Here is a 15,309-nt window from a genome sequence, read left to right as displayed (position 1 = left end):
TTGGAATTTAGAAGGTTAGGGAGTGATCTGATTGAAGTCTTCAGAATATTAACAGGAAAAGTCAAGGTAGATAAAAATAAATTGTTTCCATTGATTGGGGATTCTACAACTAGAGGGTATAGTCTGAGAATTAGGTCAGACTCAGTTCAGGAGAGATTTTAGAAAGAACATCTATACACAAAAGGTGGCTGATGTTTGGAACTCCCTTGCACAAACAGCACAGTTTGCTGGATCAGTTGTTAATTTTAAATCTGAGACAGATTAATTTTTGTTACTCAAAAGTATTAAGGGATATATGAGCCAAAAGCAGGTTTATGGAATTCAGCCACAGATCAAGCACAATCTCATTGAATGTTGGAACACTTGAATGGCCTACTCCTGTTTATATGATCCAATGTTTAAGATCTGGACAACATGTAGGCTTGGGCCTGACTTCTCTTGACTTGCCTGGATGTGCCGCTCCAGCAACCTTCCCAAAGTTCAATGCTTGATTAGAATTAGAATCCCTACAATGTGGAAACAGGCCATTCAGCCCAACAAGTCCACACCAGCCCTCTGAAGAGTAACCCACCCAGATCCATCTCCCTAACCTATATTTACCCTTGACTAATGCACCTAACACTATGGGCAATTTAGCATGGCTAATTCACCTGACCTGCATATCTTTGGACTGTGGGAGGAAACTGGAGCACCTGGAGGAAACCTACGCAGACACAGGGAGAATGTGCAAACTCCAGGCACCTGAGGCTGAAATCAAACCCAGGTGCTGTGAGGCAGCAGTGCTAACCACTGAGCCACCCCAGGACAAAGGAACCCACTTGACCTGCAACCCTCCACTACCAACCCACAGTGTCAGTAATGCGAACCGTTTATTGGGCGGAAGGTGACCTAGTAGTGATGTCATCAGATGAGCAATGCAGCTATCCAGACTAATGCTCTGGGGATGGATTAATTCCAGCACAGCCTTTGGTGTATAATTTAAAATCAATTCGGAAATCTGGATAAAAAGCTAGTCTCAAGGGTTCTTGTGGTGCAGTGGTAGAGTTCCTACCTCTCAGCCAAGAGTCCCGGGTTCAAGACCCACCTGCCCCAGAGATGTGTCATAAAGTATCTAAGCAGGTTGAGTAACAATATCCTTGAAGCTGGCCTCAGTGATGGACCCATGAAGGTATCATTGATTGTCGTAGAAGCACATTTGGTTCACAGATCCTTTTAGGGAAGTAAATCCACAGTCTTTATCTGGTCTGACCTACAAGTGCATCCACAGCAATATAGTTGAGACTTAATTCCCCTCCGTCAATGCCCTCAATACAAAAATAATTAAGGATTGACATCCCACAATGGCCTCGCAAGGATGCCCACACCCCATCACAGAATATAAAGAAAAAATGCACTGCAGCATCTCACCAAGACTCCTCAGGCAGTTCCAACCAAACCCCAAACTCGACCATCGAAATGGACATGGGCAGCAGGGGTACGTGGCAACACCATCACCCACAGATCGCTCCCAAGCAGCTCACCATCCTGACTGGGAAATATATGACTGGAACAAAATCCTGGCATTCCGTTCCCAGCACCACTGTGACTGCCCCTACACTAATTTGTCAAGGGCAGTTGCGGACGGGGAGGGGATATTGGCTTTGACAGCATTTGATGAAAAAATTGAAACAAATGATGATCGAGCTCTATGAGAAGGGTGGAAAGAGGCTTTGTGAAGCCTAGAGCTGTGAGCACAGTTGACTGTGCTGTAAAATTTAGGGTCTCAACAAACCTTGCATTGACCAGGTCAAAGACAGAGGGTGGTGTGGGAGGATTGTTTTCAGACTGAAGGCCAATGACCAGTAGTGTGCTACAAGGGTCAGTGCTGGGTCCACGGCTTTTCATCATTTATATAAATGATTTGGATGTGAGCATAGGAGGTATGGTTAGTAAGTTTGCAGATGTCACCAAAATTGGAGGTGCAGTGGACATGAGGAAGGTTACATCAGAGTACAACGGGATCTTGATCAGATGGGCCAATGGGCTGAGGAGTGGCAAATCAAGTTTAATTTAGATAAATGTGAAGTGCTGCACTTTGGAAAGGTAAATCAGAGCAGGACTTATACACTTAATGGTAAGGTCCTGGGGAGTGTTGGTGACCAGAATCACCTTGGAGTGCAGGTTCATAGTTCTTTGAAAGTAGAGTCACAGGTTGATAGGATAGTCAAGAAGGCATTTGGTATGAGCGTTGAGTATAGGAGTTGGGAGGCCTTGTTGCAGCTGTACAGTACATTGGTTAGGCCACTTTTAAAATATTGCGTGCAATTCTGGTCACTCTACTATAGGAAGGATGTTGGTGAAACTTGAAGGGGTCCAGAAAAGATTTACAAGGATGTTGCCAGGGTTGGAGGATTTGAGCTATCGGGAGAGGCTGAACAGGGTCAGGCTGTTTTCTGTGGAGGGTCAGAGGCTGAGAGGTGACCTTAAAGAGATTTATAAAATCATGAGCATGGATCGGGAAATAAACAAGGTCTTTTCCCAAGGGTGGAGGAGTCCAAAACTAGAGGGCATAGGTTTAATGTGAGAGGGGAAAGTTATAAAAGGGACCTAAGAGGTAATGTTTTTACGCAGAGGGTGGTATGTGTATGGAATGAGCTGCCGAGGAAGTGGTGGAGGCTGGTACAATTGCAACATTTAAAAGGCATCTGAATGGGTATATGAATAGGAAGGGTTTAGAGGGATGTGGAGCAAATGCTGGCAAATGGGACAAAATTAATTTAGGATATCTGGTCGGCATGGATGATTTGGACCGAAGGGTCTGTTTCCATGCTGTATATCTCTGTGACTCTTTGACTCCTTCTCCTCAAACGCTTTAATTGATTTGACACATTATACTCACAGGCCTTGTTATAAATGACACTCTCAGATGACACTGTTTGATTTTATAGGTCTGTTCGTGTCGCAGTTTGAAAAACAGGTTTCAGTTTGTCAGCGTCAGTCAAACTAACCCACCCTACCCCTGTGCATCATCCTCGCTCTTTGACCTTGACTGTTTCTCTTATTACTGCTTGGATAAGGTCAGCTGGACGGGTGTTTTATTGAGGCTTGTGTAATAAAGCATCCCATGCTGGATAAAAGTTAAACAGTATTGTTCTGATTAAGGTTGTAACCCTTAGCCCATTCTCAGATGTGGTGCTGCTAATTTCTCCTCAGTGTGTGGGGAGCAGAGGCCATAATGTTCTGCTTGGCGTGTCTAGTGAGTGCAAGTCCACTATGGCATGTTGTGAGAGTCAATACAGATAGATTTAGGGGTCTCGATAAATCTGTGAAGCAGGAAGGAATAGAACAATGCGTTGATCGGATGGTCGGAGACTCATAACAAGCATAATGACCCGAAAGGAATCCATTCAGTTGCACTTTTCTCCACCAAACTCTCATGTGTCTGACATTGAAATGGGTCTTAGTTTCTATCGTTGCTGGGTTGCTGTCAATGTGCTGTTGGCACTGACCATTCCAGGCAGGGTCGTTCACACTGAATCTGTATAGGGGTGTATTTCACCCACAACCTCTTCATCACTGCCACCTCCTCCCCAACTCAGATTGGATCACGAGGCATGAGACTGATGTTGTTTCATCATGCCTCGATCACTCACCTTGGGATTTTATTACAAAAGAGTGTAATATAAATATAGGAGTTGATGTTAAATTTGACAGTAAGTCACAGGAGATATCAGGGAAGAAGATCAAATGATTAATCAAAGAATTGGGTGGCTCAGTGATTGGTACTGCTGCCTCACAGTAGCAGGCACCTGGGTTTGATTCCAGCCTCGGGCGACTGTCTATGTGGGGTTTGTGCATTCTCCCCTCCAAGTGTTCTGGTTTCCTCCCAAAATCGCAAAGATGTGAAGGTTAGGTGAATTGGCCAAGCTAAGTTACTCTAGTGTTCAAGGATGAGTAGGTTAGGGCATTAGTCTGAGGAGAATGGGTCTGGGTCAGTTACTCTTCGGAGGGTTGGTATGGACTGGCTGGGCCGAAGGGCCTGTTTCCACACTGTAGGGATTCTATGAACAGCTACAAAGAAGAGCTAGAGAAACAGGGGAATTTAATGATGTAATTTTGGAGCTTAGAGTTTTAGCTAGTGAAGAGACGTCTGCCACTGGTGGACCATTATCTGGGATTTGCCATTGACCAGAAACTGAGCTGAACTAGTCATATAAATACAGTGGCTATAGCAGCAGGTCAGAGCCTAGGAATACTGAAGTAATTCCTGACGCCTCAAATGGAAAGCCCCACTTGTCTGGATAAGTGCAGCTCCAACATTTCTTGGCAAAGCAGTCTCTTTAAGTAGAACCACATCCACAACATTCAGCCTTTCATTACTTTCACTCAGTAGCAGAAATATGGGAATACCACCATCCTGACTTGGACATTCCTTCATTGTCACTGGATCATTAATGTGGAATTCCCTCCCCAGTGGAATGGTTGTACAACTACACCGTAAGAACTGCAGCAGTTCGAGTAGACAGCTCATCATCACCTACTTAAGGACAATTAGAAATGGGCAATAAATACAGGCCTAGAATGATTTTTTAAAAAATTAAACTAAGCAGTTGTTCAAGTAGTTCAGATAGCCAGAGCTATCAGATAGCACCTAATCACAGAGGTTTCTCCAAGCCTGGCTAATGCGCCTCAGTTTATCAACAGCACAAGGACAGATCCACTTTTGTTTCATCTCATTTGCTATTCTTAGAATCTTGTAGTGCACCCATTGGTTGCTGCATTTGTCTACAGGAACAAAAGTGTCTTTACTTCAAGAGTTATTAATTGGTTATGAAATACTTTGAAACTTCCTGATGACACAGTACATTTTAACATGCAGTGTGAGTTTTGGCAGTGGGCTGTGATTTGGCTGGGTTGGGGAGATGCTGTTGCAAAATTAGAGGTGAGGTAAAGGTGAGGGGAGTTTGGACTGTGCTTCCTGTCTCCCTGCGATGCAGTCATGGTTGAGGATAGCACTTTCACCAACAGACTAAACAAGAGAGAGCCTCCACAATGTGGAACGCAACACAGTAAATGCTGGCAGACTCCCTTACAGACGTAGGGAGGGTGGGTCTCACACACACATACACATACCATAGGTAAAAACAATGACTGCAGATGCTGGAAACCAGATTCTGGATCAATGGCGCTGGAAGAGCACAGCAGTTCAGGCAGCATCGAGGAGCTTCAGCAAAATCGACGTTTCGGGCAAAAGCCCTTCATCAGGAATAAAGCCACATACCAAAGCCAACCTGTGCCTGTCAAAGTCCAACAAGCAGCAGTTTTTCAGTGGTACTGCTCAAAGGGTCACTATTTGCCATGACCTGTCTTGCCCCAGTAATACTGTTGAATCTTTCGTGCCCACCTGTGAACATTGCTTGCCATCTCTTCCAGAATACAATGTCCCTGATTGGCATTGAGAAGAAAATACCAAAATTGTATCAAAGTTCCCTCATTCAGATAGTATTTGGTCTAATATACATAAATAGGTTTCCATATAATGGTGTTTCCTGTAAATGCTTATAATAAGCTGAAAAATGTGTTGCTGGAAAAGCGCAGCAGGTCAGGCAGCATCAAAGGAGTAGGAGAATCGACGTTTCGGGCATAAGCCCTTCTTCAGGTTCCTAATTCCTGAAGAAGGGCTTATGCCCGAAACGTCGATTCTCCTGCTCCTTTGATGCTGCCTGACCTGCTGCGCTTTTCCAGCAAAACATTTTTCAGCTCTGATCTCCAGCATCTGCAGTCCTCACTTTCTCCTAATGCTTATAATAACCCAGGAAGCCCTATTGGAAAGGAACATCATTTATTATTCATTGCCAAAATACTGCATACATAGAGTCATAGAGATGTACAGCACGGAAACAGACCCTTCGGTCCAACCTGTCCATGCCAACCAGATATCCCAACCCAATCTAGCCCCACCTGCCAGCACCCGGCCCATATCGCTCCAAACCCTTCCTATTCATATACCCATTCAAATGGGTCTTAAATGTTGCAATTGTACCAGCCTCCACCACATCCTCTGGCAGCTCATTCCATACACCTTTTTGCGTGAAAACGTTGCCCCTTAGGTCTCTTTTATATCTTTCCCCTCTCACCCTAAACCTATGCCCTCTAGTTCTGGACTCCCTGACCCCAGGGAAAAGACTTTGCCTATTTACCCATTCCATGCCCCTCATAATTTTGTAAACTTCTATAAGGTCACCCCTCAGCCTTCGACGCTCCAGGGAAAACAGCCCCAGCCTGTTCAGCCTCTCACTATAGCTCAAATCCTCTAACCCTGGCAACATCCTTGTAAATCTTCTCTGAACCCTTTCAAGTTTCACAACATCCTTCCGATAGGAAGGAGACCAGAATTGCACGCAGTATTCCAACAGTGGCCTAACCAATGTACTGTACAGCCACAACATGACCTCCCAACTCCTGTACTCAATATTCTGACCAATAAAGGAAAGCCTACCAAACGCCTTCTTCACTATCCTATCTACCTGCGACTCCACTTTCAAGGAGCTATGAACTTGCACTCCAAGGTCTCTTTGTTCAGCAACACTCCCTAGGACCTTACCATTAAATGTATAAGTCCTGATAAGATTTGCTTTCCCGAACTGCAGCACCTCGCATTTGTCTGAATTAAACTCCTTCTAACTAATTCTGCCACATCTCAGCCCATTGGCCTATCTGGTCAAGATCCTGTTGTAATCTGAGGTAACCCTTTTCGCTGTCCACTACACCTCCAATTTTGGTGTCATCTGCAAACTTACTAACTGTACCTCTTATGTTCACATCCAAACATAGGTTCGTCCCACCTAGGGAGAGACAGCTCTGTAGTCCCATCCTTGGGTTTGCTTTATAATCTTTTTATTTGACCTGTTTTTCTAATCAGCCTGTTTAAAGGTGTTATTACATACCTCTGGAGCAGATGGGCCTTGAACCTGGGCCTCACAGTCCAGGTGTAGGGACACTACACTGCACCATAGGAGAGTCCCTTTGAAGGAATACTGAAACGGAAAGCTACGTGCCTAATCTGTCAAAACCCTGAATTGAATCAGGACCTTTAGACATGCAGCCTCCTAATTGAGTATTTCAGATCTGGGTCTGCTTTCTAAAAGGTTCAGGTAATGAGTTCCAACTGGCAGGCCACTGTTGTTACCAAGGGAGCTAATACTCAAGCAACTCCATAGGGGGATTAGTTAGTGATTCCCCATGCACCTTCTAGGGGTTGTCATCATCACAAGTACTCATGAACTTTTACTGATTTACTCTACACAGTGACCAGAAATTTGAAACAGAATATATTCTCAATGAGACAGGGTGGGTGTTGATGGCTTGATAGGAGATTACTAGTTTATTGCTGATAGTGTATTTGATACTCAAAAGGCCTTTTGGTTAGTTAGATGTCATAAGTTAGCAGTGTGAGCAGTCTAATTGTCTCCGGTATCTTCTCCACTGGAAAGGGAGGAATCATAACTCAAGCTGGATAATTTGTAAATGTGAGCACCAAGGGCAGGATCAGGCTGGGTTGTGATATCAACACTGTGGAATAGCTACAAACCAAAGCGTTGACAGTCATTGGGTTTGGTGCCAAAGGGCTGCTAGCATTCCTGAGGAAAGTAATTTTTTTTTTTTAATAATTTTTTTCGCATGTTGCTGCGGGGAGTGATGGAAGGATTGAGAGGCTGTTGAACACATTTGACAAGCCACAGTCTAACCCAGTGAGTGGTTACATCCAATCAGCAGAGTAGTTTGATGAGCTCCCATAACCTCTCAGATGAAAGGGGGATTTGAGACTGTCCAGACCAATCAACGCAAGTGCACCAAACCAGAATTCAGGACATCCATGTACCAGAACTGTCTGCAACATGACTCAAAACCTGCACTTCCTGCCTCTGAGGGTAACCATTGAGCCAAAGGGTGCCTCTCTTCTGACCCAGTGAATTGACAGAATTCGTATTGTATTCGCTGCATCAGTGATAATCCTGCCTTTGAATGGGCCACAGGAGTGGGCAGAGTCAGTGCAGAGAACAGTTCCAGTGAGCTAAGTGTCGGCTCTTCAAGTGATTTCAGACAGTTGGTAAGCACCTGTCCTCAATAGCTGCTGTCAGTGAACAGGAAACCCCTCACCAAAAGGCATTTTCTGAAGTGAAGGAATTAAAACTTAATTAATCATTCACAAAGTGCTCTGTATATTAACGGGCCACTGTGGATAATATTCTGATTCGGATTATCGGGCACGTGGGACTCTGCCCTGACAGTTGTGTCTTTGAGGTCATATCCTTCAATCTTGTTAAACAAATAATCTGAAGTACAGGGTTTTTATTATCAGCAAAAACATCGCTGGTGAGGCATCACATGACAACCCATGTGTTATATATCACGTTCTTGTTTGGATGTGAATGCTGTTGGAAAGACCAGTGCTTACTGCCCAAACCTAGTGACACTTGAGAACGTGGTGGATGGCCCACTTTCTTGAACAGCTCTGGTTTATGTGGTGAAAGTGTTTCCACAATGCTGTCGGGGACTGAATTCCGGGATGTAAGGCCAGTCGATGATGAAGGAACAATGGCAGGATCGTGTGCACCTCAGGGAGGGTCTTGGGAATGATGATGTTCATACGCTGCAGCTGAATTCCTTCCCGGTGGCAGAGGTCACAGCATTAGGAAGTGCTGCTAATGATACTGCTCACCATTCTCATTCTATATCTGGGAAAAAATACAGGCCATATGGAAGAACAACAATGTACTTTCAAGCCGTCCTGGTCTCAGATCCGCCTAGGATGTGTGAGGGTAAAATCACAGCCCAGCAATAATGGAAGACAGACATCCACACCTGAAATCCATCACACTGCTCCATGTTGGACAAACTTAGCTCAGCCTGTGGAAATAGGAATGAACGTGAAGTAGAAGGTGGTAGCTGATGGAAGTAAGGGGCAACGGGAGCTGGTTCTGATTGTTACCCTATGGTGAAATGTGCTTTTGGATAAGGATAGTGTCAGAATCGATCATAGTGCTTCCTCCCACACACCACCCTGGGACTAAAATAGGCTGCTTATCCTGTCTCAAAAGAACTGCACTAACGAAAGTTATAATTGTGTTCTTCGACCTGACAGAACGTTACAGCGCAGTACAGGCCCTTCAGCCCACAATGTTGCACCAACCTGCAAAGTTAATCTGATGCCTACCTAACTTACACCGATCCATTATTATCCATATTTATGTTCAACGCCCATTTAAATGCCCTTAACGTTACTGAGTCTACAACTGTTGCAGGCAGGCCGTTCCACACCACTACTACTCTCTGAGTAAAGAAAGTACCCCTGATATCTATCCTAAATCTATCACCCCTCAATTTAAAGCTATGTCCCCTTGTGTTAGCCTTCACCATCCAAGGAAAAAGGCTCTCACTGTGCACCCTATCTAACTCTCTGATTATCTCATACGTCTCGATTAAGTCAGCTCTCAACCTTCTTCTCTCCAATGAAAACAGCCTCAGTTCCCTCAGCCTGTCCTCGTAAGACCTCCCTTCCATATCAGGCAATCTCCTCTGAACCTTTTCCAAAGCTTCTACATCCTTCCGATAATGCGGTGACCAGACTGCATGCAATACTCCAGGTGCGGCCTTACCAGTGTCTTGTACAGCTGAAGCATGACCTCATGGCTCTGAAACTCAATCCCCTACCAATAAACGCCAACACACCATATGCCTTCTTAACAACCTTATCAACCTGGGTGGCAACTTTCAGGGATTTATGCACCTGGACACCATGACCTCTCTGTTCATCTACACTGCCAAGAATTTTACCATTCGCCCAGTACTCTGCATTCCTGTTATTTCTTTCGAAGTGAACTACCTCACACACTTCTGCATTAAACTCCATTTGCCAATTCTGAGCCCAGCTCTGTGTCTTATCTATGTCCCTCTGTCACCCACAACTTCGGCACTATCCACAACTCTGCCTACCTTAATGTCATCAGCAAATTTACAAACCCATCCTTCTATGCCCACCTCCAGATCACTTATGAAAGGATAAACAGCAGTGGCCCCAAAACAGATCCTTGCGGCACACCATTGATAACTGAGCTCCTATGGTGATAGTTTGCATTTTGAATAATTAAGAGTAGAGAATAATTGTAATTTCTTATTGTTCAGCAGGGATGAGTTCAATCTGTGAAGGCTGTTAAACATCATTGCTGAATTCAATGGAGTTGTGCATAAGGGAACTAAGAAGAGACTGCCCAAAGCCAGTTATAAGCTTATCTGAACCCTCTCAATCGTGAGATTCACTTCTAGCTACTATACTGCCCTGTGTTAGTGATAGAATTAGAATTCCTACAGTGTGGAAACAGGCCCTTCGGCCCAACAAGTCCACATCGACTCTGAAGAGTAACCCATCCAGACCCATTCCCCTACCTTATACTTACCCCTGGACGGGAGGTGGGTACTGCAGATGCTGGAGATTAGAGTCAAGATTAGAGTGGTGCTGGAAAAGCACAGCAGGTCAGGCAACATCCATGGAGCAGGAAAATCGACGTTTTGACCAAAAGCCCTTTCTTTTGCCCGAAATGTCGGTTCTCCTTCTCGGATGCTGCCTGACCCGCTGTGCTTTTCCAGCGCCACTCTAATCTTATATTTACCCAACTAATGCACCTAGCCTACACATCCCTGAACACAATGGGCAATTTAACATGGCAAATTCACCTGACCTGTACATCTTTGGATTGTGGGAGGAAACAGGAGCACCCCGAGGAAACCCATGCAGACTCGGGGACAATGTGCAAACTCCACACAGACAGTCGCCCGAGGCTGGAAACAAACCCTGTTCCCTGATGCTGTGAGGAAGCAGTGCTAACCCCTAAGCCACTGTGCCACCCTCATAGAGATTTGGTGGTGTGGAACTTTGAGCAAACATTTATATGCACAGCCTTACTGACAATCTAGACACGCTGACGACACATCGGGTTCTCATCTCCCTTTCTGAGTTTCAGCAACAGGACATTTATTCATTGTCTTTCTGACACCAGGGTTATAGCACAAATGATCCACTATGATCAATGGGCATTGCCTCTCACTAGTTGACTATGTGGACTTCTGCAACAAATGACATTGGGGGATGAACTATTCAATTACAAGAGCAACAACTTGTCAGCTGTAGGACTGACCAACTTCTCTCTCTCTCTCTCTCGTTCCTTTCTGTGCAGGTTACGACATCAAGCACACAAGGAGCTTTATGCATATAAACAGGTAAGACCATTTCTCCCCTCAATGGAACAGACAGGTGATGGTATCCTAAATCTGCTAACATCCACTCAATAAAATGGCAGTTCCTTCCTTTGTGTGAGTTATGTGCTCACCAAGTTAAGGCAGGTGAACCCTGAGTGATGGAACCCTTCAAATGTGCACGGTCAGCATCAAACGCTTTGAGTTCACCTGGAGTGCTTTGAGTAAAGGCTGTGAACTATATCTCGCTAATCTGTGACCATTTCCCACATCAGGTAGCTGAGTCCAATTCCAAACACATGTCAAACTGGGATCAATATTGTGCCATGACCCTATCCCCTGTCAGAATTTGGAAATAAATGCATCCAGAATCATTTGATGAAGATAATTTGCAGGTTGTTAAAAAACACCTTGTAATCTGAACTGTCAAAATTCTATTTTCAGTGTTGAAAAACAAAACCGATCAGGCTCACAGCACCAGAGACCTGGGTTCAGTTCCTACCTCGGGCGACTGTCTGGGTGGAGTTTCCACATTCTTCCTGTGTCTTTCCTCCGGGTGCTCCGGTTTCCTCCAAAGATGTACGGGTCAGGTGAATTGGCCACGCTAAATTGCCCATAGTGTGAGGTGCATTAGTCAGGGGTAAATATAGGGGAATGGGTCTGGGTGGGTTACTCTTTGGAGGGTCAGTGAGGACTTGTTGGACCAAGTGGCCTGTTTCCATACTGTATGGAATCTAACCTATTCAGACAACCAGTTGCCTAAAGGCATTCTTTCAATAAGTAACTCACACGTGATGTCACTGTGCAAAGCTGTACATGATATTCCTTACTTGTGTTCACAAACTTTGTTTTTCTCCATCAACCACAGTCAACATGTGGAAAGACTCCAGTTCCACCCCCTCACATAATTTCATCATTGACATCGATGTTCTGCAGTCGTTGTGAAACACATTGGACCTCTCCCAATAAAGAATGGCATGTTGGCCTGATTTTTTTGATCCTGAAGTAGGCAGTTCAAGGCAGGGAATTTCCAGATTTGCCTAACCCCCCCCTCCCCTTGCTAGAGATGCCCCCTAGTAGCATGATATCCACTCAGGAGGGAATGGTGTGGAATGGAGTTGGGCCCACTACCCTGGTAAATCGTCATCGGTAGCCAGATTAAAAAAGGCCATCTCAATTCTCTGGGATTTTTTCCCAGTTGGATATTGTGAGACTCGAGGCCCTCTAGCCCTCACCAGAGGGCACATAAAAGATCTGCAGCAGCACCGGTGTCCTCAGAAAGCCATCTAAATATAAATTAATGAAAATGAATATTTTGAATAATTGTCCACCAATTGTTGTTTTAATAATTGGTAGAAAACATATGAGGTAATATTCTCCAGCGTGTTCCCACCTTGTCCCTCCCATTGAACTCTTAAATCCTCCATGCCAACTCATTCTCTAATCACCCATGCCCCCATCATGAACTCTTTACCCTCTATGCAAACTCAGTTCAGGTCATTCTGTTATAACCCGCATTTCATAACCACAATTGACGAATTAAGGACGCTGTTTCTAAACTGCGAACTTTTAAAATGTGTTGACTAATGCGATTACTTTGCCAACGCTTTCAGCAATGTTTCTAAAATGCGATTTTTCTACTTAGGGTTGTACAAGAATGTTATAGGAGCACTGCATAGGAGCATGCATCCACCATGGGCATACCTCAGGGGCTGTGTTTATATTAAATAACGCCAAGTTCGGGGACATTTCTTTTAGTTTGATATTGAGACAGAGCTTCTACATTGGCCATTGACCAGTGGAGTATGCTGACTAACAGCCCTATCATCCCAATAGGAGGTCTGGTCCACCATAAGGACAAAGGCTCATTAGCAAGAATGGGAGGTGATCTCATTGCAACACATCGGGTTCTTAAAGACTTGGCAGGGTAAATGCTGAGAGGGTGTTTCGCCTCATGGGAGAGTCTAGAACGAGAGGGCATAGTCTCAGAATAAAGAGGCATCAGTTTACTGAGATGTAGAGGAATTTCTTCTCAGAGGGTTGTGGCTCTTTATAAGTCGTTGTCAGTAGAGGTGTGGGAGCAGATTCATTCTGCATATTTAAGGTTAGGATAGATAGATTCTTGATCTGTACAAGGTTACGGGGGGGAGTAAACGTGAGGAATGTAGAATAAGCCATGATCCTGTTGAATGGCAGAGCAGTGCTGAAGGGCCATACGGCCTATTCCTGTTCCTATTCCTTATGGTCTTAGCTTCAGAGGGGCATCAAGCATCCAAGGGCAGTCTTCTTGCTGTGATAGGAGGACCTGGCTGGCCAGTACCCAGTTTGGTGAGGTTTTATGGGGTACAACAGACTGCCCTTGATCCTAACATTACCCTTATTTAGGTCTAGATTAGTGAGCAAATTCAACAAATTCCCTCCTTTTAGAATTAGAATTATTGCAGTGTGGAATCAGGCCCTTGGGCCCAAAAATCCACACCAACCCTCCGAAGAATATCCCACCCCGACTCATTACCCTACCCTATTACTCTACATTTCTCCTGGCTAATGCACCTAACCTACACATCCCTGAACACTATGGGCAATTTAACTTGGCCAATTCACCTAACCTGACTGTGGGAGGAAAGAAGCGCACCTGGAGGAAACCCACGCAAACACAGGGAGAACTCCCACAGACAGTCGCCCGAGGCTGGAATTAAATCTGGGTCCCTGGCACTGAGAGGTAGTTGTGCTAACCACTGCCTGTTGGCATTCGAAACAAAAATAGGGAATGTTCCCCTAAATTGAAGCATATTATTTGGGAGAATAACTGTGATTTCATTCTGCATGTAATTGTACTATTCCTGATTTAGGAGTAAATACTAGTTATACAAGTATAGTGTGTTCCGTTCACAACAACTGAAGTACTGCTTTGTACACAGAACTCACAAACAATAGTTACCTCATGGCTATGAGGGTGATCTATTAGTAATTTACAGTGTGGCTTTTTTCTGTTGTGTTCAAAAGCTGTGTGTTACTGATGGGTGCTAACCCAATGACTAATTTGTTCCTGAGGCAGAAATGTTACTGTAGCATTTCCATAAAGAGATAATATCTGTAAGATTGATTGCACATTTCAAACTCCTGTAACACTAGAGTTCTATTCATTCAGCACCTGATACCTGGAATCTATCCACACAGAAATGAAATCATTACCACAGAGAAGGAGACCATTCAGCCCATGATGTTTGTGCTTGCTCACTGTAGTCAATTCAGTCAATTTTATTCCCCTTCTCTTAGCTGACCGTGCAAGTTTATTTCCCTCAACTGTCCAGCCTTGCTTTTCAAATTATGTATCACTTGTCTCCTTCACTTTCATAGCCAGTGAGTCCAGGGTCATTATCAACCAAAAGATAATGTTCCTGCCCAAAATCTGTGTCTCCTAGTCATTCCTCTGAGAGTTAATGGGAACAGCTTTTCCTAGTCTCTCTACCAAATCTCCCTCAGTAAAATACGGCGGATGCTGGAATCCGAAATGACAGCAGAAAATGACGACAGGAAATATTTGACAGGTCTGACAGTAGCTGTGGATGAAAGACAGGGTTAACATTCCAGCTCAGTGACCTTTCATCAGAACTGGGAAAAATTGGAGATAAAGAGTGAATGGGAAAAGAACAAATGGGAATTTCAGTGATAACATGGCAGATGGGAGAAATTAAATGACAGAGAATTAGTCATGTAAGGTCCACCTTGCTTGCATGTTAACCCTTCTGCCTTTGGTTATCATAGTGTTTCACTGAATCTCAGTGTGAGCTCAAAGAATAGCATCTCATCTTTTGACTAAGTGCTTTACAGGCTTCTGCGCTGAGATTAACAATGTCACTCTATTTCCCATTTTGCTTCTTTCCCTTTGCACATTTCTCGTTTTCTCTTGTTTTTGCTTTCAGGCATGAGCACACCTGCACAAGGCACATCTTCCTTTTATTTGTCGTTTGTCATGACCCACAAAGCCAGAACTAGAGGGCATAGGTTTAAGGTGCAAGGGGAAAGATTTAAAAGACCTGAAAGACAACCTTTTCATGCAGAGGGTGGTGCGTG

General features: G+C 44.4%; 1 protein-coding gene across 4 annotated transcripts in view; it reads left to right on the top strand.

Moving 5' to 3' along the window:
* rnf24 (ring finger protein 24) overlaps positions 1-15,309 on the top strand; it is a 159,390-nt gene that overhangs the window by 104,226 nt on the left and 39,855 nt on the right. For all 4 annotated transcript variants that reach the window (XM_043700148.2, XM_087991488.1, XM_043700086.2 and 1 more), the window contains exon 3: positions 11,214-11,256. In XM_043700148.2, coding sequence (XP_043556083.1) covers positions 11,214-11,256 — 43 coding nt within the window. The remainder of the gene's footprint in view (positions 1-11,213; positions 11,257-15,309) is intronic.

This window comes from Chiloscyllium plagiosum, unplaced genomic scaffold (genome assembly GCF_037043375.1).
Source record: "Chiloscyllium plagiosum isolate Xiang-an unplaced genomic scaffold, Cpla_swu_hap1 HiC_scaffold_1, whole genome shotgun sequence".
NCBI classification, from domain to species: domain Eukaryota; kingdom Metazoa; phylum Chordata; class Chondrichthyes; order Orectolobiformes; family Hemiscylliidae; genus Chiloscyllium; species Chiloscyllium plagiosum.
The sequence above is the reverse complement of the archived record's forward strand: the minus strand, read 5'-3'. Positions and strand labels throughout refer to the sequence as shown.